Here is a 26691-nt window from a genome sequence, read left to right on the forward strand (position 1 = left end):
AGGTAGAGCAGTGGACTACTGTACCATACTGATATAATACTGGTGGTCACTGGTCAGCAAAATTCTGCACTGTCCTCCTACTATATACTACAATGCAGCACAGATATGGAGCGTTTTTCAGGCAGAGAACGTAGATATTTTCAGCACACTGAGCACAGATATTTGCAGCACACTTAGCACAGATATTTGCAAGCACACTGAGCACAGATATTTGCAGCACACTGAGCACAGATATTTGCAAGCACACTGAGCACAGATATTTGCAGCACACTGAGCACAGATATTTGCAGCACACTGAACACAACTGAGAGAACGCTGCACACGACCTCTCCCTATCATCTCCAATGCACGAGTGAAAATGGCGGCGACGCGCGGCTCCTTATATAGAATACGAATCTCGCGAGAATACGACAGCGGCATGATGACGTTCGGGCGCGCTCGGGATAACCGAGCAAGGCGGGAAGATCCGAGTCGCTCGGCCCCGTGTAAAAAAACCTGAAGTTCGGGGGGGTTCGGATTCCGAGGAACCGAACCCGCTCATCTCTACCAATTATGTGACATATCTTATAGACAAATAATAACACTAATTTCAAGATTCTCCTTACAGCAATTCTTGGATAATTTAGAGATCAACTTCTCAATCAGTAATGATCGGTTTTACTCGGAATTACTCGGATTTACCCGGATCTTCTTAATGGCTCTCGGATATCACGTGTTTTGGTTAACCAATAAGAAAAATCTGGAAAATCTGAACTTGCGTTAATTCTGACGTTGAGAACAGGGTAAGGGGGTCATTCCGAGTTGATCGCTCGCTGCCATTCGTCGCAGTGCAGCGATCAGGTCACTACTGCGCATGCGTATGCACCGCAATGCGCAGGCGTGTCGTACGGGTACAAAGCGGATCGTTGCTGGGCGATGGATTTAACGAAGAATCCGTTCGCACAGCGGATCGCAAGGAGATTGACAGGAAGAAGGCCTGCCTTAATGCCTCAAAGGTATGTAATTCATCTTATGCATATTATTTGTCTTTTAAACTAAGAAAAGACATTCCCATTCTGCTCACTACAGTTCTCTATTATGCAAACTCATGTATGTTTTTGATGTAAGGAATTGCTTGTAATTAGCATTGCATGTGTGGGGACGTTGTTCAGTGAAACAGTTTATTACTGCATGCAGTCTGGTGTTTACCTCCTTTGACCATTTGGGCCATTTGTGGTCAGGTGTACTATGGCCCTCATTCCGAGTTGATCGGTCGCAAGGCGAATTTAGCAGAGTTACACACACTAAGCCGCCGCCTACTGGGAGTGAATCTTAGCTTCTTAAAATTGCGACCGATGTATTCGCAATATTGCGATTACTAACTACTTAGCAGTTTCAGAGTAGCTCCAGACTTACTCTGCCTGTGCGATCAGTTCAGTGCTTGTCGTTCCTGGTTGACGTCACAAACACACCCAGCGTTCGCCCAGGCACTCCCACCGTTTCTCCGGCCACTCCTGCGTTTTTTCCGGAAACGGTAGCGTTTTCAGCCACACGCCCCTGAAACGCCGTGTTTCCGCCCAGTAACACCCATTTCCTGTCAATCACATTACGTTCGCCGGAGCGAAGAAAAAGCCGTGAGTAAAAATACTTTCTTCATAGTAAAGTTACTTGGCGCAGTCGCAGTGCGAACTTTGCGCATGCGTACTAAGCGGATTTTCACTGCGATGCGATGAAAAATACCGAGCGAACAACTCGGAATGAGGGCCTATATCTTTACATTTAGTGAGGTGTAGTCGTGGTATAAAGGACAGAGTGTGATTCCTGATTAGTGAAAAATAAAAAAAAATACCTAACACTGAACAACATCACCAAACAGGTAATTTCAACTTTAAACTTGACATTTATTTTGTAATGTCTGGACATGGCTACTAATAACAGATGCACAGACAGAATTCTTAAAGCTATGTGTGCAAATGCTAGGAGTTAAGGAGACAAAATTCCAGAGCTAATTGCGATAATGACAAGGGATAACCTGGATATTGTCGCAATTACTGAGTCATGGTGCAATGAGAATCATGACTGGGACATAGCTATCAGAGCCGGCCCTAACCAATATGATGCCCTAGGCAAGATTTTGGCTGGTGCCCCCTAGCACAACCGCTGGTTCCGCCTCTGACCTTGCACCTCTTTCCCAGCACCATCACCCATAGCAGTCCTCATTTTGGGGTTTGTACCCCCTATATTTGAAATAGGAACAGCCCAAAAAGAGGTGTGTTTTTGCTGGCAAGGGGCATGGCCCCACAATAGTTACCCCAATTCCAATTACGCCACACAGTACTGCAACTTTATTCACATTTGATCATGTGATAGTGTCCATAATTCATTACATCCCACAGCAGTATTACTTTACCTTATAAACATTACTCCTCACAGTAGAGCCCCTTATTCACATTACATCACACTGAATTGCTCCTTATTCACATTACACCACACCCTATTGCTCTTTATTCACATTAGACAACACAGTAGTGCCCTTTCTATACGCAACGCCACATAGTAGAGCACCTTATACACATAATGCCACACATTAGTAATGCATTTATACACATAATTCCACACAGTAATGCCCCTTACACATGAGACACATTATTAATGTCCTTCTAAACATAATGCGACGTACACATTATGACGGGTTCACTACGGCTGGCCGGCGGTCGGGCTCCCGGCGACCAGCATCCCGGCGCCGGGAGCCCGACCGCCGGCTTACCGACAGCTTGGCGAGCGCAAATGAGCCCCTTGCGGGCTCGCTGCGCTCGCCACGCTACGGGCACGGTGGCGCGCTACGCGCGCCACACTATTTTATTCTCCCTCTATGGGGGTCGTGGACCCCCACGAGGGAAAATAAGTGTCGGTATGCCGGCTGTCGAGCTCCCGGCGCCGGTATACTGAGCGCCGGGAGCCCGACCGCCGGCAAACAGAAGACCACCCCATTATGACAACCTTTATTAATGCACTTTTACACATAATGTCCCTTACACATATGCCGCACATTATTAATGCCCTTATACACGTAATGACACACATAGTGCCCCCTACACATTTGCTGCACATTATTAGTGCCCCTATACACATAATGACACACATACAGTAGTACCCTGTTACACATATGCCGCACATTATTAATGCCCTTATACACATAATGACACACACAGTGCCCCTTACACATATGTTGCACATTATTAATGCATTTTCACATGACACACATAATGCTCCTTACACATATTCCGAACACTACTGCACAACCAACCCACTCACATGCACGCACACTCACACTGCCACTAACACTGTGACCTCTGCCTCTGCTTGGATATAGATGTGTCCTCATAAATCTTGCCTCAATGCTGACGTCAAGCATTTTTTTTTATGGAAATGCATCTTATTTGCATTGCTATGTGGCTAGGATGCACAAGTAGCTTCTGCTGATTAAAATGATATGCAGCATGCCTATATACTGTGTGAGACTGTGGCTGTATCTGCATATGAAATGCTACATACAGAATATAGGCATGCCGCATATCATTTTAATCAGCAGAAGCTGCTGATGCCCCTAGGCATATCAAATGCCCTAGGCAGTTGCCTAGTTTGCCTATGCCTATGGCCGGCTCTGATAGCTATACCAGGATAAAATTTATTTAGGAAGGATAGAATGGGAAGAATAGGAGGAGGGGTAGCAATGTATGTGAAAAAAAGCATAAATGCTACTTTAATACAAAATGTTGAGGACAAAACTGAGGCCCTTTGGGTCACCACAGAAACCAGGGAGAAGGACATTATTCGCATTGGGGTGATCTATAGACCACCAGGCCAGGGGCAGGATTTGGACAGGAACCTATTGTTGGACATCTCTAAAATGGCTTTAAAGGGAGACTTTAATTTACCTGATGTAAATTGGGAGGGGTCCTTTGCAAGTTCAGCTACAAGTGGCAAATTTCTAAATTCCTAACAGGGAGCATCTCTCAAGCAATTGGTGATGGAGCCCACTCGGAAAGACTCAATATTAGATTTAATTCTTACAAATGGTGACAGGATATCAGACATATATGTGGGTGAGCACCTGGGATCCAGTGATCATCAAGCAGTATGGTTTAGTATAAAGACAGGATCCAACTCCTGTCACACAAAAACAAAGGTGTTGGATTTTAGAAATGCTGACTTTGCAAAAATGGGGAGATGTTTAAGTGATTCATTGGTGGACTGGAGGAACTTGGAAGGGGTGCAGGAGAGGTGGGAAAAACTGAAAAGTGCAATACTAAGGGCAACAGACCTTTGTATCAAAAGGGTTAGGAAAAGCACCAGGAAAAGGAAGCCAGTGTGGTTCACAAAAGAAGTATCAACTAGTGTGAAAGCAAACAAGATGGCTCTTAGGAAATACAAACAGACTCAAAATAATAATGACAAAGAGGTGTATCTTGACAGACGGAAGGATGCTAAGAAAGTGATCAGACGTGCTAAGGCAGAAGCTGAGGAGAAAATGGCCCAGTCAGTAGATAAAGGGGGCAAAACTTTTTTTTTAAGTATATAAATGAAAGGAGAAAATCAAATGGAGGAATAATAAGACTTAAGACAGAGAGTGAGCATTTGGTGGAGGGAGACAAGGCAATAGCAGATCACCTAAATAATTATTTTTGCTCAGTATTTACTACAGAAGGAGAAGGGAATGGGCCACAGTTAAGTTGCAAGGCCATTCATAAAAATAAGGTAGATGAAAGTACATTTACAGAGGAGAAGGTCCTAACTGAACTTTTAAGACTAAAAGTGGAAAAATCAATGGGGCCAGAAGGGATACACCCAAGGATACTAAAAGAGCTAAAAGATGTGCTGGTGACAACTTTACCATAATTATTTAACCAGTGTTATGAGCCACGGCTGTTGCTCATTCCTGTTTTGCAGTTTTGTTCTGTATTTCATGTTATACTTCTGTTTATGTTCCCCGTGGGTGTCATGGGGTGCTCGGAGCTCACCCTTAAGGAGGGGATACTGTTATGAACCACAGGTAGTGGTTCATTCCTATTTTATGTTTATAAAGTTGTCTTGCATGCCAGGATTTCCTGTTGCTCTGTTTTAGAATACTCTTGTCTGCTGCCGCTGGTGAGTCTGTGTAATTGCAGCTTGTTCCCTTGTGTTCAGCCTCACCTGGCTGCTAATTGCATCTGGTCAGTTTGGAATCATGCAACAAGGCAGCTGCATGGGATTATTAATTAGGCCTCTCTGTTATATGCTGGCTGTTTGCAAATCACAGATGCTGGTGATATTCCTGGGTTTTCAGTCTGCTTGAGTTCTGAGCTTGGTTCCTGCTAGTTCCTGAGCTTCCTGTGTCGATTCCTGTGTCAGTCCCTGTGTCGATTCCTATGTCTGATCCCGTGTCCTGCCGTGAGGCGTTCCTGTCCTGAGGTCCAGTACCTTTGCCTGTGCAAGTTTCTGGCTTCTTGGTGTCCACCGGTCTGTCGTTTGGGATTCTGCCTGTCCTCCAGTTCTGAGAGTCTGTGTCAGCAGCATTGGGAGTTCCTGTCCGTTTGCCAGTATTCGTACCGGTTCCGTGAGTAGCGGCACGGCCGCGTCCGTTGGCTTAGGCCGCTGTATTCCCTTATTATTTCTGTCACTGGTGTTTTGCAGAGGGTTCTGCTTATGCTGTCACCGCCGGTACACAAAAGTATTGTGTCGGCGTGTGGTCAGCATTTCCTTTGTTGTTCTTTTCCTTTGGCGGCAAGCCGCACATACTTTGGTTTTAGGTTTGTTAGTAGCCCCTGGCCTTGTTGTTTAGTCAGAGGGCCCCTTGTTATCACCCTGTCTCGGTTCACTCTTTGTCTCTCATTAAGACCTGAGGGGGCATCGAAGTTGGGCAGACGTAATCCGCCCTTCAAACGCGGCTGCCATGGGCTCAAGCAACCATAGTCTCGCAAGAGTGTACTGACAGCACGGGTGAGACAACGGAGATAGGGCGCCAGGGGCTATTCCCTTTCCATTCCCCTTTCCCAGCATTACGTCCTGGTGCTCTGGACTCGCTTCATAACATCTCCCTTGTTCTGAGCACCAGGAACCTAACAACCAGTCACTAAATACAGGTGCCATTCCAGAGGACTGGAAAAGAGCAAATGTAGTTCCACTGTACAAAAGTGGAAGCAAGGAAGAACCAAGTAACTACAGACCAGTAAGCCTTACATCAGTAGTAGGGAAAGTAATGGAAAAACTATTAAAAGAAAGAGTTGTGGAATATCTTAAATCAAACAACTTACAGGATCAAAAACAGCATGGATTTACTGGTGGGAGATCATGCCAAACAAATCTTATTGACTTTTCTGACTCTGTGATGAAAATAATAGATCAAGGGGGAGCTGTAGATGTAGCTTATCTAGACTTTAGTAAGGCATTTGACACTGTCCCACATCGCAGACTGCTAAATAAACTTGAAAGTGTTGGGGTGGATTATAAAATAGTTAAATGGATAAGAACCTGGCTGCAGGATAGGAAACAGTTGCAGTAAACGGAGTGCAATCTATGGAGGGAAATGTTGCCAGTGGAGTACCCCAGGGATCTGTACTCAGACCAGTTCTCTTTAATATCTTTGTTGGCGACACTGCAAATGGTATTGAAGGGAAAGTATGCCTTTTTGCAGATGATACTAAGATATGCAACAGGGTAGACACACCAGGAGGGGTAAAACAAATGATTGATGACCTAGCTAGGCTTGACAAATGGTCAAGAACATGGCAACTACAGTGTAATGCTAAAAAATGCAAAATAATGCACTTGGATCTCAAAAACCCAAAGGCTAAATATAGTATCAAGGGTACTATAATGGAAACTACTGAGGAGGAAAGGGATTTAGGAGTCACTATTTCAAGTGACTTAAAGGCAGGAAAGCAATGCAACAAAGCAATGAGAAAGGCAAGTCAGATGCTTGGTTGCATAGGGAGAGGAATCAGTAGCAGGAAAAGAGAAGTAATAATGCCACTGTATAGGTCATTGGTGTGGCCTCATCTGGAATACTGTGTCCAGTTCTGGAGACCCTATCTCCAGAAGGATATAAATACATTAGAGAGTGTCCAAAGAAGGGAAACTAAAATGGTGCATGGCCTACATCACAAAACTTACCCGGAAAAGCTAAAAGATCTTAACATGTATAGTACGGAGGAGAGAAGGGAAAGGGGAGACATGATAGAAACTTTCAAATATACCAAAGGTTTTAACAAAGTTCAGGAGGGAAACATTCTTCAAAGGAAGAGAAGTATTAGAACTCGAGGACATACACTGAGACTGGAGGGGAGGAGGTTCAGGGGAAATTTAAGGAAAAATTACTTCACAGAAAGGGTAGTGGATAAGTGGAATAGCCTCCCATCAGAGGTGGTAGAGGCTAAGACTGTAGTGTAGAGCAATATAAACATGCTTGGGATAGGCATATGAATATCCTTACAAAGAATTAAGGTTCAAAAAGGGTTGAGATTACCTAAAGGATAAAAAAAAGGGGGCAGACTAGATGGGCCAAGTGGTTCTTATCTGCCGTCAAATTCTATGTTTCCAAGGCATTTGTGGGTGTCAACTGACCATTTTCTGGGAGTGTTTGGGAAACCTCAGGTGTGTCCAAGCGTTTGCAGGGCGGGTGTCTGACGTCAGTTCCAGCACCAAAAAGACTGAAGTGATCGCAAGGGCTGAGTAAGTTCAGAGCTACTCAGAAACTGCACAAAATGTTTTTGCAGAGCTTGGCTGCAAAGGCGTTCGCACACTTGCAAAGCGAAAAAACACTCCCCCGTGGGCGGCGACTATGCGTTTGCACGGCTGCAAAAAATAGCTAGCGAGCGATCAACTCGGAATGAGGGCCTAAATCCGAACCCGCTCATCTCTAGTAATGATATGCATAATAAAATATATGTAGAAAAGTAGATAATGTGTGATTTGTCAGTAATCAGACACCTGGATGAGGTCAGTGACTTACCTCATTTTACCTCAGTCCCAAATAGAATCCCTGAATATTTTCCTTATAAAATATTAAGGAGTCTACTTTCATAGTAAGCACTGCACACAGCTCAGGGTAAGCAGAGGTCAACCTGCCGCCTAACAACAACCGGATACTCTATCCACATATGCCCACTGGTGATAGCAGTCTACTTACAATTAATTCAGTGTACCTTGCATAATGCAGGGTGGTTCTGCATAAAGCACACATAAAATTCAAGTCATGAAACTCACTATACCTTATGTGAGAACAGACTGTCTTATTAACAATGAGTGCTATGTTTTCATTTTGTTTCCCCCCAAAAAAAAGTTTATTTAACATATTTGCGTCAAGTCAAACACATCCTTGTTATATACCCAGAGTTCCAAGTTTTACACCTGATGACATGGAACTGTCTGGTCATTATGCCTTACATGTATGTGGTGGTTTATTAAACAGCCATACTTCCCCATTGCAGTCACATTCGTATTCAAATAGGGCTAGATAATGGGACACATTACAGAATACCTGTCTCTGGAGTCTAGATCACTTTGATCACTGTCCTATATTCATGGGAGCACCTCTCTACCGCTCTACCGTATTATGGGTCTAATTCAGCATGGGTTGTAGATGTGTATCACGCCTACAATCCATTGCTCTAACATGCGGGGGGACGCCCAGCACAGGGCAAGTCCGCTCGCCTCCCCCACAAACATGCGAGCGCATCACAAGACAGCGATGCTTTTGCAAAGGCAGTCAGCGAGCAGCCATCTTTTGGGTCATATTGGCTGCGTGTGACATCACGCAGCCACCGCTGCACACCCCACAAATGGTCTGGACACACCTCCATTGCCCGGACAGAGCTCCCCAAAAGGGTGCATTGATGCCTACAAAACAGTGCATTGATGCCTCGTTCCCTCGCCCCCAGAACTTAGCTTGCGATCGCATGTGATCGCAAGCTGAGTCCTCACGCATGCGCGTAGTGGCCCACGCGCTTGTGCAGAAGTGCAAAAATCGGCAAAGAGCTATTTTTGCATTTCCCCCGTCCCTTACTGAATCGGGTCCAATGATCTATAATTATTTATTGGGATTGGTAGTCTCTCCGCGGTCTCTCCGCAGTAGGAGCCAGCCCAGACTGTCTAAAACTGGAGAATGGTGTGGATTTTAAGGGGAAAGCAGACCCTTTAGCAAAAAAATATATATTATCATCAGACCGTCTTTAGTTCATTTCAATAGGCAAGTAATTTCAATGGCAGCACATGCTCAGCCAATAGGCTGATTCGACTGCATTCTAGGGTGCATGGGATTTGGGAGCACTGCTGATGATATCTCACTGCACTAATCTGGTGCACGCGGATGTAATAACAGGCAGAACAGTCTAGCATGACACTCACCATACACATAAATCAATTGATGAATATTAATTTATTACCAGTTATTTATATAGCGCACACATATTCCGCAGCGCTTTACAGAGAATATTTGCCCATTCACATCAGTCCCTGCCCCAGTGGAGCTTACAATCTATATTTCCTACCACATGTACACACAGACACATTCACTAGGGTTAATTTTGTTGGGAGCCAATTAACCTACCAGTATATTTTTGGCTTGTGGGAGGAAACCGGAGAACCCAGAGGAAACCCACGCAAGTACGGGGAGAATATACAAACTCCACAAAGTAAGGGCCATGGTAGTTATCGAACCCATGACCTCAGTGCTGTGAGGCAGTAATGCTAACCAATACACCATCCATACTGCTAAGACATTTGAGTGGCAGAAAGTGAAGCCACTTGCATCACATGAGCACTGCAGAGTTTGGGCTACTCTGGCCTTCATTTCCAACTCACCTTCCCAGACTCCCAGCTCATCTTTGAGATGGTGGTTGCACTGATTGCTGCAATCAGATTGCAACATGGACTACTGAAGGTTACAAGTTGGTTGCTAATAATTTGGGGTTTTACAACTGTCTTTTGATGAACGTTAGTTTTTCATTGACTTGTTGCTAAGTGGACGCGGGTGGTATGAGTGAATTAGCCTAGTGTCATTAGAACCCTTAATCAGACCCTGTTTTTGGTGAGATTTCTACATACTGTACAGTGGCAAACGCAGGATTCCTAGAGGGGGGTTCCAAATGCAGTCCATAATCTCCCACTCTGCAGAACATTGGAGCAAGTGCGGGAGTCTGGGGGAGCGGTAGAAGAACCTTGTACAGACCCTGGACATTGATGTTCACATTGTTCTTTTTATACACTGGTTACTGGATGGAATATAGTATTAATATTTAAAATGATAGATAGTATAGATAGTATAGGCTGTATTAAACATTTAAATAATATAAATAAGTGGTCAGGAAAAGGTTAAACAAGCCATAATAAATACACAAACATAATAGAACAAGTACTGCACTTTCTAAGCACACATTCTCCAACATCATGATAAGGCTCCTGTCTCTTCTACCTGGTAGCTGCTCTCTGGTTCAGTGCACTGATTGAGGACTCAGATCTACACACAGCAAACTTGGTAGATGAAGCTCCTACACTGGGCATGTGCAGCAGCTCTGCTCTGTCCCTTAAACTGCATGATGTGACAGCAGCTCTAGTAATTGTATTATATACCATTGCTACTGTCATAATTTAAGCCACTTGTCAAGAGTAGAGGAGTTTCTGGGCATAGGCAAACCGGAACCGCGTTTGCCTATGCTGTAAACCCCACCTAAATTAATGGTCCATCAAAGCAAATGGGAAAAGCTCTATTTCACTATTGTCTGGACACATTTAAAAGCCATGCAAAAAAAAGTCAGAGCATATCATCTAAGGGTATGCTGCATGTATTCCACACTTACATATATACATGCATTTGTCATGTATTGGTTACAATAAAAACTGTATATGTGTATATATATATATATATATATATATATATTATATATATAGAAGAGAAAGGTCGCACTCACGTTATAAATCCTCAACGCAGCAGCTGGGGTGTCGTCCACAGATCCCCTCCAGGAGATCCAATTTAAAGAAAAAAGCAGATGGAGCACTCACCAGTCTTTTCATAGATTTGAATATCAGAACGAAATTTTATTTCTCCAGACAGCACAGACAGCACAGACAGCACAACGTGACTGTTTACTACAGTCCAATATCATTGTAGAAAGCCCAAACGTTTTCGGCCATATCCAGACCGTCATCAGGGGACACAAAGAGCATCAGAGAGCTGTCACATCATCATAAGAACATCAGCAGCCTAACTGACCATGCCTCACCGGCTCCCTATATACCCATCATTCAAAAAAACGCGCCAAAATTGCGTCATTATTGCGTCATTATATGGGCGGAGTTAGCCCATTGTGTTCATTATTATATACAAGCACAACCATAATATCAGTGCATATAGGTGCTAGTGCAAAACACCTCCCTTATCCAACAATGTCACCAGTCTTAAATACATTACCAAAAGTAAAGGAGCCTCACTATTTTCACCCCACACCACGAATGTACCTGGACGGACGGACATCACATCTCGTAGTGGTTGCATAGCAACCACCACCGGGCCGTCCCTTATCCGTCAGCCGCCAATGAGTGTCAAAGCGGAAATGACGTGTCGGACTGGTTGCCAAGCAACCTTCCGAGCGTCACTCCACAGTCTACAGATAACTCACCGGGCGACAGTCTACAGATGATTATCAGGGCGGAAGTGATGTGAATAGACTGGTTGCCGGGCAACCTTCCGAGCGCCTCATCGCACTGATTACATGTGGTTGCCGAGCAACCTGACAAACACCTCCATAGGCTGACGGGAGGAGCTACAGCCTCCCGCGGGCAACAAACCCATAGTGTGCGGTAACATGGTCGTAACACTATGGGACAAATACTCATACTCGGGGGTCAAGGGGAGAAGTGCTAGCATACAAACTAGATATCAATCACCCAATTGATAATTTACGGGTGACCAATTAGGTTGAACTATGGGCAGTAAGGAGCCAGTGAGGTACGACCGACAATCAATCATGACAAACAACAACAAAAAACACAAATACATAGACATACATACATATGTGTATGCGTCTAAAATACATACACATATGAACACCTATAAAAATGTATATATAATAAAGTGCGTTTAATTAACGCTATATAGTGCACTGGTCTAAAAGGACAAAAGCCCCTTTCATTATCTGAGGAAAATCCCAAGATGATTATTCTCATTTAGTCCATTAGGGGCTAGGGTTCCCAATCTGAAGATCCATCTTGCCTCCAATTTTCTCAGTATAAGGGCACGGTCTCCGCCCCTCTCGGGTTCCGGCACCCAATCAATCATACGACATCTAAGTACTGAACCCTGATGTCCCGCTTTTAGGAAGTGCTGTGCAACCGGTTTGTCGGATGAACCAGATATAATTGCTTGGTGAATCGAGCTCCTGTGGTTTGCCATCCGTTCTCTAAAAGTGCAGGTCGTCATCCCAACGTATGCCAGGCCACACGGGCATAAGAGCATGTAAACTACATGGCTTAACCTGCAGTGAAGCTTATATCGGATGTTGATCAATTTACCAGTGTGGGGGTGTGGAAAAGAGGTACCCGGCAGCAGCGAGCGGCACGTCACACATCCAACACATCTGAAACAACCTGGCTTCTTGGAGTTTAGCCATGTACTATTCTCCTTGGCATTGAGGCGTCGGGCAGGTTGCATAAGGATCTGCTTCAAGTTTCTACCACGCCTATAGGCCATCATTGGTGAATTCTCCAAGGTACCCTTAAATTTCGGGTCAGATCTTATTAATGGCCAGTGCTTTTTCATGGTTTTAGAGATAACAGGAGACATATCATCGTACTGTGTCACAAATATCATCCGATTCCGTCCCTGTTTGCGTTTCTGATGAAATTTCCGTCTAGCCTTAATAAGACAGCTCTCCACTACGCTCCTTGTGTATCCCCTTTCGAGAAAACGTTCTTTCATCTCTCTGATTTGAACTTCCGCGGTATCAGGGTTAGTATTATTCCGTAGAACCCTCATAAATTGGGAAATGGGGAGACTTGATTTGAGGGTGGGTGGATGCTTACTAGTCGCATGCAGGAAGGTGTTTCTATCAGTTTCTTTCCTGTATAATGTGGAACCCAATTTTGTTCCATTCCGGAACACAGTCACATCCAAGAAGTTGATAGAGTCATATTCACACGCCCCAGTAAAGCGGACCGTAGATTCTAAACTGTTGAGTTCATTCAACATAGAATGAAATTCCTCCCTGGTGCCATTCCACAGTAGAAATATGTCATCTATAAATCTCTTGTAATAGGCAATCTTATTGCCAAATTTAGGATAGATATTACTAGACTCATAATCATGCATGAAAATACCAGCGTACATCGGGGCCACATTAGACCCCATTGCGGTCCCCGAGCACTGGAGGTAATAATTACCCTGATAAGTAAAATGGTTATGTATCAGAATTAACTCAAGTAACTCAAGAACAAATTCACATGGAAGATGCATATTACCATGTCTAATCATCAATTTTCTAACAGCCTCGATCCCCACAGTGTGGGGAATGATAGTATATAAAGATGATACATCCAGAGTTGCAAATAACATATTTTCATTAAGATCTCCAAAGGCAAGGATATTGTCCAGGAAATCACTCGTATCACGAAGATAACTCGGGATGTAAGGGATAAGTTCTTGTAAGAAACTATCCACAAAAATGGCTAAGGGCTGCAACAGGGAACCCCTGGCAGAGATGATGGGTCTGCCAGGGGGATCCACCAATGATACTCCAACTATTGGTAGAACCAACGCTGTATTTTGCAGCAAGTGGTGCGGGGTCCTCAATAAGTGTTCCTTGGACCTGATCCTACTAGTTATTGAGGAAGTTGGCATCGAACTAGTGAAGGTCCGTGATGAAATCACGAAATTTGAAAAATCTAATTTAACGACTTTAAAAAATGACAAGACTGAAAACTGGTGTGAAAAAATCCAAACACAGATAAACATCTATAGGGAGGAATTGGTTTCCTTTAAGAGGAAAAAATTGCAGACTGTAACTAATGACTACGCCACACATAATGTTTATAGATGGCTTTCTGGTAACCCAAATGGAGGTAGGAGACAGAGGACATATCGTCCACAGAGACACAGGGGTAAACCTGGACTAGAATCTTCTACATCACAGTCTGCATCAGATTCCGAACCTAATGCACCGCTTCCACCAAGTGGTTTTTTAGGCCCACGAAGGAGAAGGGCGGGCACACCTGGAAACCAGGTAGACCACACCCGCGGAGGGGGGGATTCAGGCGGAAGAAGCCGGAGGAGGTAGACTTGGGATGTATATTTAACCTATCCAATCATGTTCTGTCTAAGGCTGAAGGCTCTCTGTTGGCCCTGGGATTGAGCTTTGTGCCTTCCTCTAGACATGATGAGTTCAATTTTGCTGTGGACCACTATAAGTTTGGGAGGAAGTTAAGGTTACGTGATTTTTTTATGGATAAGGATGAGACTGGTCGCTTTGAACAGACAGGTTCTCAATTTTTGAAACCAAGCCTCTTTGACCCACAGACTAATAACGCTAGTATACGTACCTTTCTGAGGATGACAGAACATGACTGTAAGAACTCTAAAGATAGGAGGGATTTTGACAATCTTAATTACCCACAGAGACAGGCCCTTAAATCCCTGAGAGACAATGACACCATTGTGATCCGCCCTGCGGATAAGGGCGGGGCAATTGTCATCCAGGATGCAGTTGACTATGACAGGGAAATTAAACGCCAGTTGGCGGATGTAACAACTTACATTAAGTGCAGTGTGAACCCTATGCCAGGAATAAAAAAACGCATAGATCAGGTCATTGATATGGCCACACAGAATGGTTGGCTCACTGAACAGGTCTCTTCGTATTTAAGGGTAGACTTTCCAATCTGTCCATTGATCTATACACTGCCCAAGGTCCACAAGTCATTGGTGGATCCCCCTGGCAGACCCATCATCTCTGCCAGGGGTTCCCTGTTGCAGCCCTTAGCCATTTTTGTGGATAGTTTCTTACAAGAACTTATCCCTTACATCCCGAGTTATCTTCGTGATACGAGTGATTTCCTGGACAATATCCTTGCCTTTGGAGATCTTAATGAAAATATGTTATTTGCAACTCTGGATGTATCATCTTTATATACTATCATTCCCCACACTGTGGGGATCGAGGCTGTTAGAAAATTGATGATTAGACATGGTAATATGCATCTTCCATGTGAATTTGTTCTTGAGTTACTTGAGTTAATTCTGATACATAACCATTTTACTTATCAGGGTAATTATTACCTCCAGTGCTCGGGGACCGCAATGGGGTCTAATGTGGCCCCGATGTACGCTGGTATTTTCATGCATGATTATGAGTCTAGTAATATCTATCCTAAATTTGGCAATAAGATTGCCTATTACAAGAGATTTATAGATGACATATTTCTACTGTGGAATGGCACCAGGGAGGAATTTCATTCTATGTTGAATGAACTCAACAGTTTAGAATCTACGGTCCGCTTTACTGGGGCGTGTGAATATGACTCTATCAACTTCTTGGATGTGACTGTGTTCCGGAATGGAACAAAATTGGGTTCCACATTATACAGGAAAGAAACTGATAGAAACACCTTCCTGCATGCGACTAGTAAGCATCCACCCACCCTCAAATCAAGTCTCCCCATTTCCCAATTTATGAGGGTTCTACGGAATAATACTAACCCTGATACCGCGGAAGTTCAAATCAGAGAGATGAAAGAACGTTTTCTCGAAAGGGGATACACAAGGAGCGTAGTGGAGAGCTGTCTTATTAAGGCTAGACGGAAATTTAATCAGAAACGCAAACAGGGACGGAATCGGATGATATTTGTGACACAGTACGATGATATGTCTCCTGTTATCTCTAAAACCATGAAAAAGCACTGGCCATTAATAAGATCTGACCCGAAATTTAAGGGTACCTTGGAGAATTCACCAATGATGGCCTATAGGCGTGGTAGAAACTTGAAGCAGATCCTTATGCAACCTGCCCGACGCCTCAATGCCAAGGAGAATAGTACATGGCTAAACTCCAAGAAGCCAGGTTGTTTCAGATGTGTTGGATGTGTGACGTGCCGCTCGCTGCTGCCGGGTACCTCTTTTCCACACCCCCACACTGGTAAATTGATCAACATCCGATATAAGCTTCACTGCAGGTTAAGCCATGTAGTTTACATGCTCTTATGCCCGTGTGGCCTGGCATACGTTGGGATGACGACCTGCACTTTTAGAGAACGGATGGCAAACCACAGGAGCTCGATTCACCAAGCAATTATATCTGGTTCATCCGACAAACCGGTTGCACAACACTTCCTAAAAGCGGGACATCAGGGTTCAGTACTTAGATGTCGTATGATTGATTGGGTGCCGGAACCCGAGAGGGGCGGAGACCGTGCCCTTATACTGAGAAAATTGGAGGCAAGATGGATCTTCAGATTGGGAACCCTAGCCCCTAATGGACTAAATGAGAATAATCATCTTGGGATTTTCCTCAGATAATGAAAGGGGCTTTTGTCCTTTTAGACCAGTGCACTATATAGCGTTAATTAAACGCACTTTATTATATATACATTTTTATAGGTGTTCATATGAGTATGTATTTTAGACGCATACACATATGTATGTATGTCTATGTATTTGTGTTTTTTGTTGTTGTTTGTCATGATTGTCGGTCGTACCTCACTGGCTCCTTACTGCCCATAGTAAACCTAATTGGTCACCCGTAAATTATCAATTGGGTGATTGATATCTAGTTTGTATGCTAGCACTTCTCCCCTTGACCCCCGAGTATGAGTATTTGTCCCATAGTGTTACGACCATGTTACCGCACACTATGGGTTTGTTGCCCGCGGGAGGCTGTAGGTCCTCCCGTCAGCCTATGGAGGTGTTTGTCAGGTTGCTCGGCAACCACATGTAATCAGTGCGATGAGGCGCTCGGAAGGTTGCCCGGCAACCAGTCTATTCACATCACTTCCGCCCTGATAATCATCTGTAGACTGTCGCCCGGTGAGTTATCTGTAGACTGTGGAGTGACGCTCGGAAGGTTGCTTGGCAACCAGTCCGACACGTCATTTCCGCTTTGACACTCATTGGCGGCTAACGGATAAGGGACGGCCCGGTGGTGGTTGCTATGCAACCACTACGAGATGTGATGTCCGTCCGTCCAGGTACATTCGTGGTGTGGGGTGAAAATAGTGAGGCTCCTTTACTTTTGGTAATGTATTTAAGACTGGTGACATTGTTGGATAAGGGAGGTGTTTTGCACTAGCACCTATATGCACTGATATTATGGTTGTGCTTGTATATAATAATGAACACAATGGGCTAACTCCGCCCATATAATGACGCAATAATGACGCAATTTTGGCGTGTTTTTTTGAATGATGGGTATATAGGGAGCCGGTGAGGCATGGTCAGTTAGGCTGCTGATGTTCTTATGATGATGTGACAGCTCTCTGATGCTCTTTGTGTCCCCTGATGACGGTCTGGATATGGCCGAAAACGTTTGGGCTTTCTACAATGATATTGGACTGTAGTAAACAGTCACGTTGTGCTGTCTGTGCTGTCTGGAGAAATAAAATTTCGTTCTGATATTCAAATCTATGAAAAGACTGGTGAGTGCTCCATCTGCTTTTTTCTTTATATTTTATATATATATATATATATATATATATATATAATTAAATCATTTGATTTTAGTCCCGTCTCTGCAGTCTACAATCAATCTTTTGATGCACTGTATCCACCTAGCCTCTCTGAGGGTGGGGTATACATTAGACAATATATTGGACGATACATCGTTCCAATGCAGTGTTACCACGGCACCAGCTACATATGTACAGTGGTTGTATCACAGGCACAGGGTCATATTAATAAAAGGATTTAAAGGAGTATTTGGTCAGGGCCCACTCTGACTAAAGGTCCTCTATTAGAAACCCTTCCTTCCATGATCCATTACTAGAGGGTCCAGGAGTCTATCTCAATCCAATGGAGACATGGAAAACCAGACAATACGTAATAGAGCTGATCAAACACATTTTTTATTTGGGTTAGGAGCAAATAAAAAATGAGCAATTTGCTCCTGGAACAAACCATTTTGCAATGCAAGGGGTGCAAATGCATTTTATTTTGCTTTTGCTGCTTTTGCATGTGTCCAACAAATACTGGGCAGCTTTATTTTTTAAAGCAAAGGGGAAATTGGGGAAGGGAAAATTGTATTCTCACCAGTAGGTATTCAGTATTTATTAAGGGTAGTGATGAGCGGGTTCGGTTTCTCGGAAACCGAACCCCCCCGAACTTCACCCTCTTTACACGGGTCCGAGCCATACTCGGATTCTCCCGTATGGCTCGGGTAACCCGAGCGCGCCCGAACGTCATCATCCCGCTGTCGGATTCTCGCGAGATTCGGATTCTATATAAGCAGCCGCGCGTCGCCGCCATTTTCACTCGTGCATTGGAAATGTTAGGGAGAGGACGTGGCTGGCGTCCTCTCCGTTATTGTTGAACTTGATTGTGCTGTGCACTATTGCTTAATTGTGGGGAGGGCTGGGGAGCAGCTGTATATAGGAGGAGTACAGTGCAGAGTTTTGCTGATCAGTGACCACCAGTTATCCGTTCTCTGCCTGAAAAAAACCGCTCCATATCTGTGCTCACAGTGTGCTGCATATATCTGTGCTCACACTGCTTAATTGTGGGGACTGGGGAGCAGCTGTATTATATAGCAGGAGTACAGTGCAGAGTTTTGCTGACAGTGACCACCAGTATACGTTGTCTGCCTGAAAAACACTCCATATCTGTGCTCAGTGTGCTGCTTTATTGTGGGGACTGGGGACCACCAGTATAATATTATATAGGAGGAGTACAGTGCACAGTTTTGCTGACCAGTAACCACCAGTATATAATATATAGCATTACGGTACAGTAGGCCACTGCTGTACCTACCTCTGTGTCGTCATTAAGTATACTATCCATCTACAGTCTATACCTGTGGTGCATTTTAGTTTTGCAGTTTGCTGACACAGTGACCACCAGTATACTATATATAGCAGTACGGAAGGCCACTGCTGTACCTACCTCTGTGTCGTCATTCATTAAGTATACTATCCATCTACATTCTATACCTGTGGTGCATTTTAGTTTTGCAGTTTGCTGACACAGTGACCACCAGTATACTATATATAGCAGTACGGAAGGCCACTGCTGTACCTACCTCTGTGTCGTCATTCATTAAGTATACTATCCATCTACATTCTATACCTGTGGTGCATTTTAGTTTTGCAGTTTGCTGACACAGTGACCACCAGTATACTATATATAGCAGTACGGTACGGAAGGCCACTGCTGTACCTACCTCTGTGTCGTCATTCATTAAGTATACTATCCATCTACATTCTATACCTGTGGTGCATTTTAGTTTTGCAGTTTGCTGACACAGTGACCACCAGTATACTATATATAGCAGTACGGAAGGCCACTGCTGTACTTACCTCTGTGTCGTCATTGAGTATACTATCCATCTACATTCTATACCTGTGGTGCGCCTCTTTTTTTCTTTGCATCATGTGCTGTTTGGGGACAATTTTTTTGAAGTGCCATCCTGCCTGACACTGCAGTGCCACTCCTAGATGGGCCAGGTGTTTGTGTCGGCCACTTGTGTCGCTTAGCTTAGTCACACAGCGACCTTGGTGCGCCTCTTTTTTTCTTTGCATCATGTGCTGTTTGGGGACTATTTTTTTTAAGTGCCATCCTGCCTGACACTGCAGTGCCACTCCTAGATGGGCCAAGTGTTTGTGTCGGCCACTTGTGTCGCTTAGCTTAGTCACACAGCGACCTTGGTGCGCCTCTTTTTTTCTTTGCATCATGTGCTGTTTGGGGACAATTTTTTTGAAGTGCCATCCTGCCTGACACTGCAGTGCCACTCCTAGATGGGCCAGGTGTTTGTGTCGGCCACTTGTGTCGCTTAGCTTAGCCATCCAGCGACCTCGGTGCAAATTTTAGGACTAAAAATAATATTGTGAGGTGTGAGGTGTTCAGAATAGACTGGAAATGAGTGGAAATTATGGTTATTGAGGTTAATAAAACTATGGGATCAAAATGACCCCCAAATTCTATGATTTAAGCTGTTTTTTAGGTTTTTTTGTAAAAAACACCCGAATCCAAAACACAACCGAATCCGACAAAAAATTTTCGGTGAGGTTTTGCCAAAACGCGTCCGAATCCAAAACACGGCCGCGGAACCGAATCCAAAACCAAAACACAAAACCCGAAAAATGTCCGGTGCACATCACTAATTAAGGGCACCCCAATTATTGATTATAAAGATATCATATGGTCTTATTATATAGGCGGGGGTGCTGCCTTAGACGACATATATTAGCTGAAGTAATAAGAAAAGAAAAAGAGTTGTCTTCTTTGCTGGCACATTATAGAGATATTATTTTAAAATGTAACTTTTATTCCATATTATTTAAAAAAAACAACTGGCTTGTGGAATAAAGACATACAGTGTCTAACTAGGGCATGTAGGGCCCACCGGGGGAATGCAATTTTAGAGGCCCATATTAGGGGTGTGGCCTGTCTGCAGAGGGGGGGTAGCCTGCCACCTCATTGGTTTGACTAACCATTAGAGAGTGCAACATCTAAGCCACTTCATAGATACAGGTTGAGTATCCCTTATCCAACTGTATATACAGTAAATTCAGCTGCTGCTGCATGCATGATAATGTGCCAGATTAATAGCAGCAATGCACTGTAGAAAATACACAATAGTCCAGTATAAGGTGACATATGTATAATGTATAATTCAAGTGCACAGTCTGGAACCTGATCCTTAGAGCAGGAGGTGGGGTCCCCAGGCAGTGGCGCCCACCGGTGGTTTCCCCTGTACCCCCGTGGGCCAGTCCAAACCTGAAGACATATACACATGAACTGAAGTGACATAAAGTGATAATTAATGTCTCATATGTTAACAAAACTGCTCTGTGACTTCTAATACCCATGACATAAAGTACAAGTGCATTGCCCATATATAAATGGTGAGGGTTCATGTTGCTACATAGAGGTGAGTTGCCATGTCATCTCTTCAGTGTTCTTTTTGAAAACGTGTCAGTAATACCCCTTTCACACCACACAAATAACCCGGTATCGACCCGGCATATTGCTGGGTCGACACAGGTCGGCGTGCGGTGTGAAAGGGGCATTACCAAAATCGTGGGTCGCCTGACCCGGCAATTCAACCCGGGAATAAAGCAGTGTTGTACCCGGGTTGAATACCGAGTCAGTGGCTGCGTAAACGGGCTCCCGGGTCGACGCGACCCGGGACCCGTTTACTAGCTAGGTAGAGGCGGCGCGGAGATGAGCTCATCTCCCAGCGCCGCCTCCACCTCTGCCCCCGCCGCCGGCTCCACCCCACCCCCCCCCCGCGCTGCTATGGCAACCCGCCCGCTCCACCCCACCCCCCTGCGCTGCTATGGCAACCCGCCCGGCTTATTGCCGGGTTGGGGAAGCCAGCAGCAGCTGCTAGTGCCGGATCCCACCCGGGAAGGACCCGCTTCCAATTCCCAGGTGGGATCCGGCATTGGCAGTGTGAAAGGGGTATTATAAAGAATAATTCCGTTCCTCTTGTAAATTATAGCAAATGCTATTCATCATGTTAGATTTTCAGTAGATGTATATTGGCATACATACTATGCCTATATTATTATAATTTTATATTGTTACATTTGGTAATTTCTAACATTTGTCTAATTGACAGCAGTACCCCATTCATTCTTGTAGTCTAATCTGCTCTATGACTGTGCACAGGGCCCTGCAATGTCTAGTAAATGTCCACATAGATGCTGTCTGCTGGGGCTGATTACGGTGGAGTTGACTGTGCAGCTTATAATGAAGACATGCCAGTGGCAGCCCATATCTGTAACATGGTACGTTCCACTCTCTCCACATCCTTCCCTGTTCCTACACACAGGGGCGCTGACTGTTCTGCCAGGCCCCGGTACTTGGAGGGGTAGTGGCCAACTCGGAGAGGTGTGTCCAGGCTCCCTCGTTCTAAAATATCAAAAATGATGCTGTATTTGCAGCCACGAAGGGAGGGCGCAAGTGGCAGATCCCCCCCAATGCACATCATGCAGGAAGAGAGAGGACTGACTGCTTCTGCAGCCCAGTGCACATCAGCGTGTGCTGAGCTAGTGAGAGAGGCTCTTCTCAGTCCCTGCCCACACTGCTGCTGCCTGCAACGCGGAGGGGAGGGGGTGGGGGTGGTAGTGGCAGCAGGTACTGTGCATTGCTTTGACCAGGGCCTACAAAGATGGCCCTGCATAAAAGCATACGTTTAAGTAGTCTGAGGAGCTGAATTATTCAGAGCTGTATTTTTGGTCATCATAACCGAGGCATCAGCCCACAAACACTTTCATAGTATATGCATATGCCAGATTCAGATCATACGCGATATTGATGGTCATTCTGAGTTGATCGTACGTAGCAAATTTTTGCTGCTCGTGCGATCAACTTGACGCCGCCTATGGGGGAGTGTATTTTAGCATAGCAGGGCTCCAAATCCTGCAAAGCAAGACCAGGGTCAGACCTACTTACCCTGTGCGACGGATCCAGCGACAAAGGTCCCGGGATTGACGTCAGACATTTGCCCCCAAAATGCCTGGACACGCCTGCGTTCGGATCTCCATGCCCGGAAAACGGTGAGTAGACACCCCGGAATGCCTCCCCGCCATCAGTCTTCTTGCGATCTCCGCTGTAATCACTTTTAGCGCTGGCGGCGTTGCTGCAATGATGCGCATGTGCATTGCGGGCGCCATGCAGCCGCAGTCCCGACCCGTTCGCACCGCAGCGAAGAACCGCTGCGTGCGAATGGGTCAGAATGACCCCCCATTGTTCCACGTGACACTACAATGGTGCTGTTCTCTGGTCCCAATCCGGCATTGGTGTCTATTTTGGAATACAGCAATTTTGTTATGGACCAATAAATAGCTTTTATTTGTCTAGTGCAAGTTAGACAACTAAATATGTTATTGTTACTGTGGTCCAGTGCAAATCTTGCTGCAGATTCAGTAAATAAACCATAATGTTCATGATATTATGATTTATTTACTGACAGCAAAGGAAATGTTTTGATAACAGAAGATTTTTGCTTTTACTGTCCGTTTACAAGCAGACCGGTATGGTACGTAAAAAAAAAAAATACAGGTTCAGTATCCTATATCCAAATATTCCGAAATATGGAATATTCCAAAATACAGAATTTTTTGAGTGAGAGTGAGATAGTGAAACCTTTGTTTTCTAATGGCTCAATGTACACAAACTTTAATACACAAAGTTATTAAAGATATAGTATTACATGACCTTCAGGCTGAGTGTATAAGGTATATATGAAACATAAATGAATTGTGTGTATGTACACACACATTGTTTAAAGCACAAAGTTATTAAAAATATTGTCTACAATTACCTTCAGGCTGTGTGTATAAGGTGTATATGAAACATAAATGCATTCTGTCCTTAGACTTGGGTCCCATCACCATTATATCTCATTACGGTATGCAATTACTCCAAAATATGGAAAATTCCGATATCCAAAATACTTCTGGTCCCAAGCATTTTGGATAAGGGATACTCAACGTGTGTGTGTGTGTGTGTGTGTGTGTGTGTGTGTGTGTGTGTGTGTGTGTGTATATATATATATATATATATATATATATATATATATATATATAGTAATTGCATAGGACATATTTATGAACAAATATGGTATCAATAGTGAGCAGGGGCGTAGCCAGTACTTTGTGGGCCCCATAGCAACATTTTGATGGGGCCCCTGTCCCAATGCTTCTAGAGAGACACCTCTCCACAGCAGTTGGCAATGTTATGCCCCTTAGTAGTGCTCTAGTTATTATATGGACCATAGTGGTTCCCTAGTTCACAATACTGTATGTCACATTGTAAAGTCACCAGTACACATTATGCAACACAGTACCCCCATGCACATTATGACATTAGTGTCTCCAGTACACATTATGCCACATTACAGTAACCCTAGTTCATACAGTGCCAAACTATAGTGCCTTCACTTCATATTGTGCCACATTACAGTGCCCCACTTCATATTATGCAACAGTATAGTGCCCTCATTACAATGTGCCCTCAATACCACATTACAATGATCAGGTCAAAGGGCATAACTAGATATACTGAATTATAGGCCCCAAGGCAAAAGTGTGTGAGTGCCTCTGTCTCACCCAAAGGGATTTTTTTTTATATATTTTACATGTATATAATATATACATGTATAATATATATGACGGGGAAGGTGGGCCCCTCTCAGCACTGGGCCCCATAGCAGCTGCACTCCCTGCACCTATGGTAGCCCTTGATAGTGAGCAACTTCTGAATGATACACAGAGCTGTTCTAAGATTCAAGAAAAGTCAATACATGAGTTTATTTTTGTTCATTTGTTTAGCACCACTACATTACACCGCACTTTCCAGAGAATACTGCAAGCTGTCCTGCCACACTACAGCATATAGTCACAATTCCCTATAGCATAGACATCTTCCCGTTTTCATCTGCAGCCAATTAAACTACTTTTATATTTTTAGACATTGCGAAGAAACAAACATACAAACACCACACAGATAGTGTCCTGATTGGAATAAAACCCATCACACCAGCACCATGAAGCAGCAATACAAACCCCTGTGCCGCCATACCAGTACAATCTATGGCAATATGACTTTTAGATTAAGTTCCACTTTAAGTTACATGATAAACGGACTATACCATGTACTAGCCTCCAATTTAATTAAATTCTACCAGAACATTTAACATTTGAAAGAAAAATTGAGAATTTATGGCTGATCCTTACATTGACTCTCTGTCTTTACATATACTAAGCAGAGATAAGTATACCAATACATATGAACACGCTTGTGACTGACCCCGGCCACTTCTGTTTAGTTCTAGTTCCAGAGACAGGCAGGCAGGAGGTTGGTTAAGACAAGATCTTTGTGTACATATATAACAGTATGCCGTATGACATTGTATGCAGTAAACAGAGGATGTTGTACCTTTCACCAAAGAGATCCACCTTCCCCAGGTCATCAGACAGTCCAACCAGTGAGTCTAGAGTGCCCACCTGGTAACAGGGAAAATATTCACATGTTCAATGACCTTCCCAGCATAAAGCTAATCCAAAAATTATATATATATATATATATATATATATATATATATAAATAAAAAATAAAAAATGATATATATATATATATATATATATATATACACACAGTGTGTGTGTGTGTGTATATATGTGTGTGTATATATATATATATGTATGTATGTATGTATACACACATACAGTGTGTGTGTGTGTGTGTGTGTGTGTGTGTGTGTGTGTGTGTGTGTATATGTATAGTATATATATATATATATATATATATATACACACACACACACACACACACACAACCATTTGGCCTGACAGTGAGCAGGTGACAATTGGGTCTCCCTTGTTTATATAACAAAGTATTTGAAAACAAATTTGTGTTTTGAGTACAGTACTCACCTTAATGGAATGAATGAAATTTTAGCACATTCACTAAGACCGTTTGCAATTGTATTCCTTTTCTCTGTATACAGTCATCTAAGAGAAGGGCTAGATGCATCATCACTTGGAGAGTAGATAAAACTGAGAGAGAAAAAGTCCCAGCCAACCAGCCCCTAACTGTCATTTTTCTAACACAGCCTGTAGCATGGCAGTTAGGAGCTGATTGGCTGGTACTTTATCTCCATATAATTTATCACTCTTCAAGCGGTGATGCATTTAGTCCTTAGAAACCTTTGCGCCCACTGTGAGACCCCCAAGAGCCCTGTCTCACTGGTTGCTTACCTGTTGCATTAAACAAAGCTCATGTTTTATCCTTATCTTACAGATGGGGGCAACCTAAAGTTTTTAAGATTTGTTCCCTGATTGTTTTTTCTTGCATCTTAGACTATTTCTCTGTCACTCTGTGCAGAGCGGATTCCATTTCATTGGCTAATGACCCCCAGTATTCTTTCAAATGGGTGTAGTAGTGTATGCCGGCGGCCGGGCTCCCGGCGACCAGCATACTGGCGCTGGAATCCTGACCGCCGGCATACCGACAGCTGGGTGAGCGCAAATGAGCCCCTTGCGGGCTCTCTGTGCTCACCACGCTGCGGGCACGATGGCGCGCTACGCTATCTAATCTCCCTCCTGGGGGGTCATGGACGCCCAAGAGGGAGAAATAGTGTCGGTATGCCGGCTGTTGGGATTCCGGCACCGGTATACTGTGCGCCGGGATCCCGACAGCCGGCAAACTGAAGACCACCCCTTTCAAACTATTGTAAGTATTCTAGTTTGGTTCCAAAAAAAATGATAACAATTTACAGCAAATTCAGTAATGATGACATATTGTGGGGTCATCTGATAAAAGCATTGGACCTGATACTGAGATGTATGCAAGTTAGAGGCAGCAGCATCTAGAGATTTTCCACATACTGCTCATATGCCGCGGACTGCTAACTTACACGTGATCCAGTGGTGTGAAGTAACAATGCAAACATACGGAAGAGAGCTGTATTGTGGGGTGTTAGTGTGCGACATGGGCGTGTAAACAAAGTTATTTACTAGTCATGTGTATGC

General features: G+C 44.0%; 1 protein-coding gene across 1 annotated transcript in view; it reads right to left on the reverse strand.

Annotated features, from left to right (window-relative positions):
- Positions 1-26691, reverse strand: part of ATP6V1C2 (ATPase H+ transporting V1 subunit C2) — a 117643-nt gene that overhangs the window by 87701 nt on the left and 3251 nt on the right. Inside the window, exon 3 of the mRNA XM_063919499.1 lies at positions 25097-25164. Within this exon, the coding sequence (XP_063775569.1) occupies positions 25097-25164 (68 nt within the window). The remainder of the gene's footprint in view (positions 1-25096; positions 25165-26691) is intronic.

The sequence above is a fragment of the Pseudophryne corroboree genome, chromosome 4, assembly GCF_028390025.1.
Source record: "Pseudophryne corroboree isolate aPseCor3 chromosome 4, aPseCor3.hap2, whole genome shotgun sequence".
Classification (NCBI taxonomy): domain Eukaryota; kingdom Metazoa; phylum Chordata; class Amphibia; order Anura; family Myobatrachidae; genus Pseudophryne; species Pseudophryne corroboree.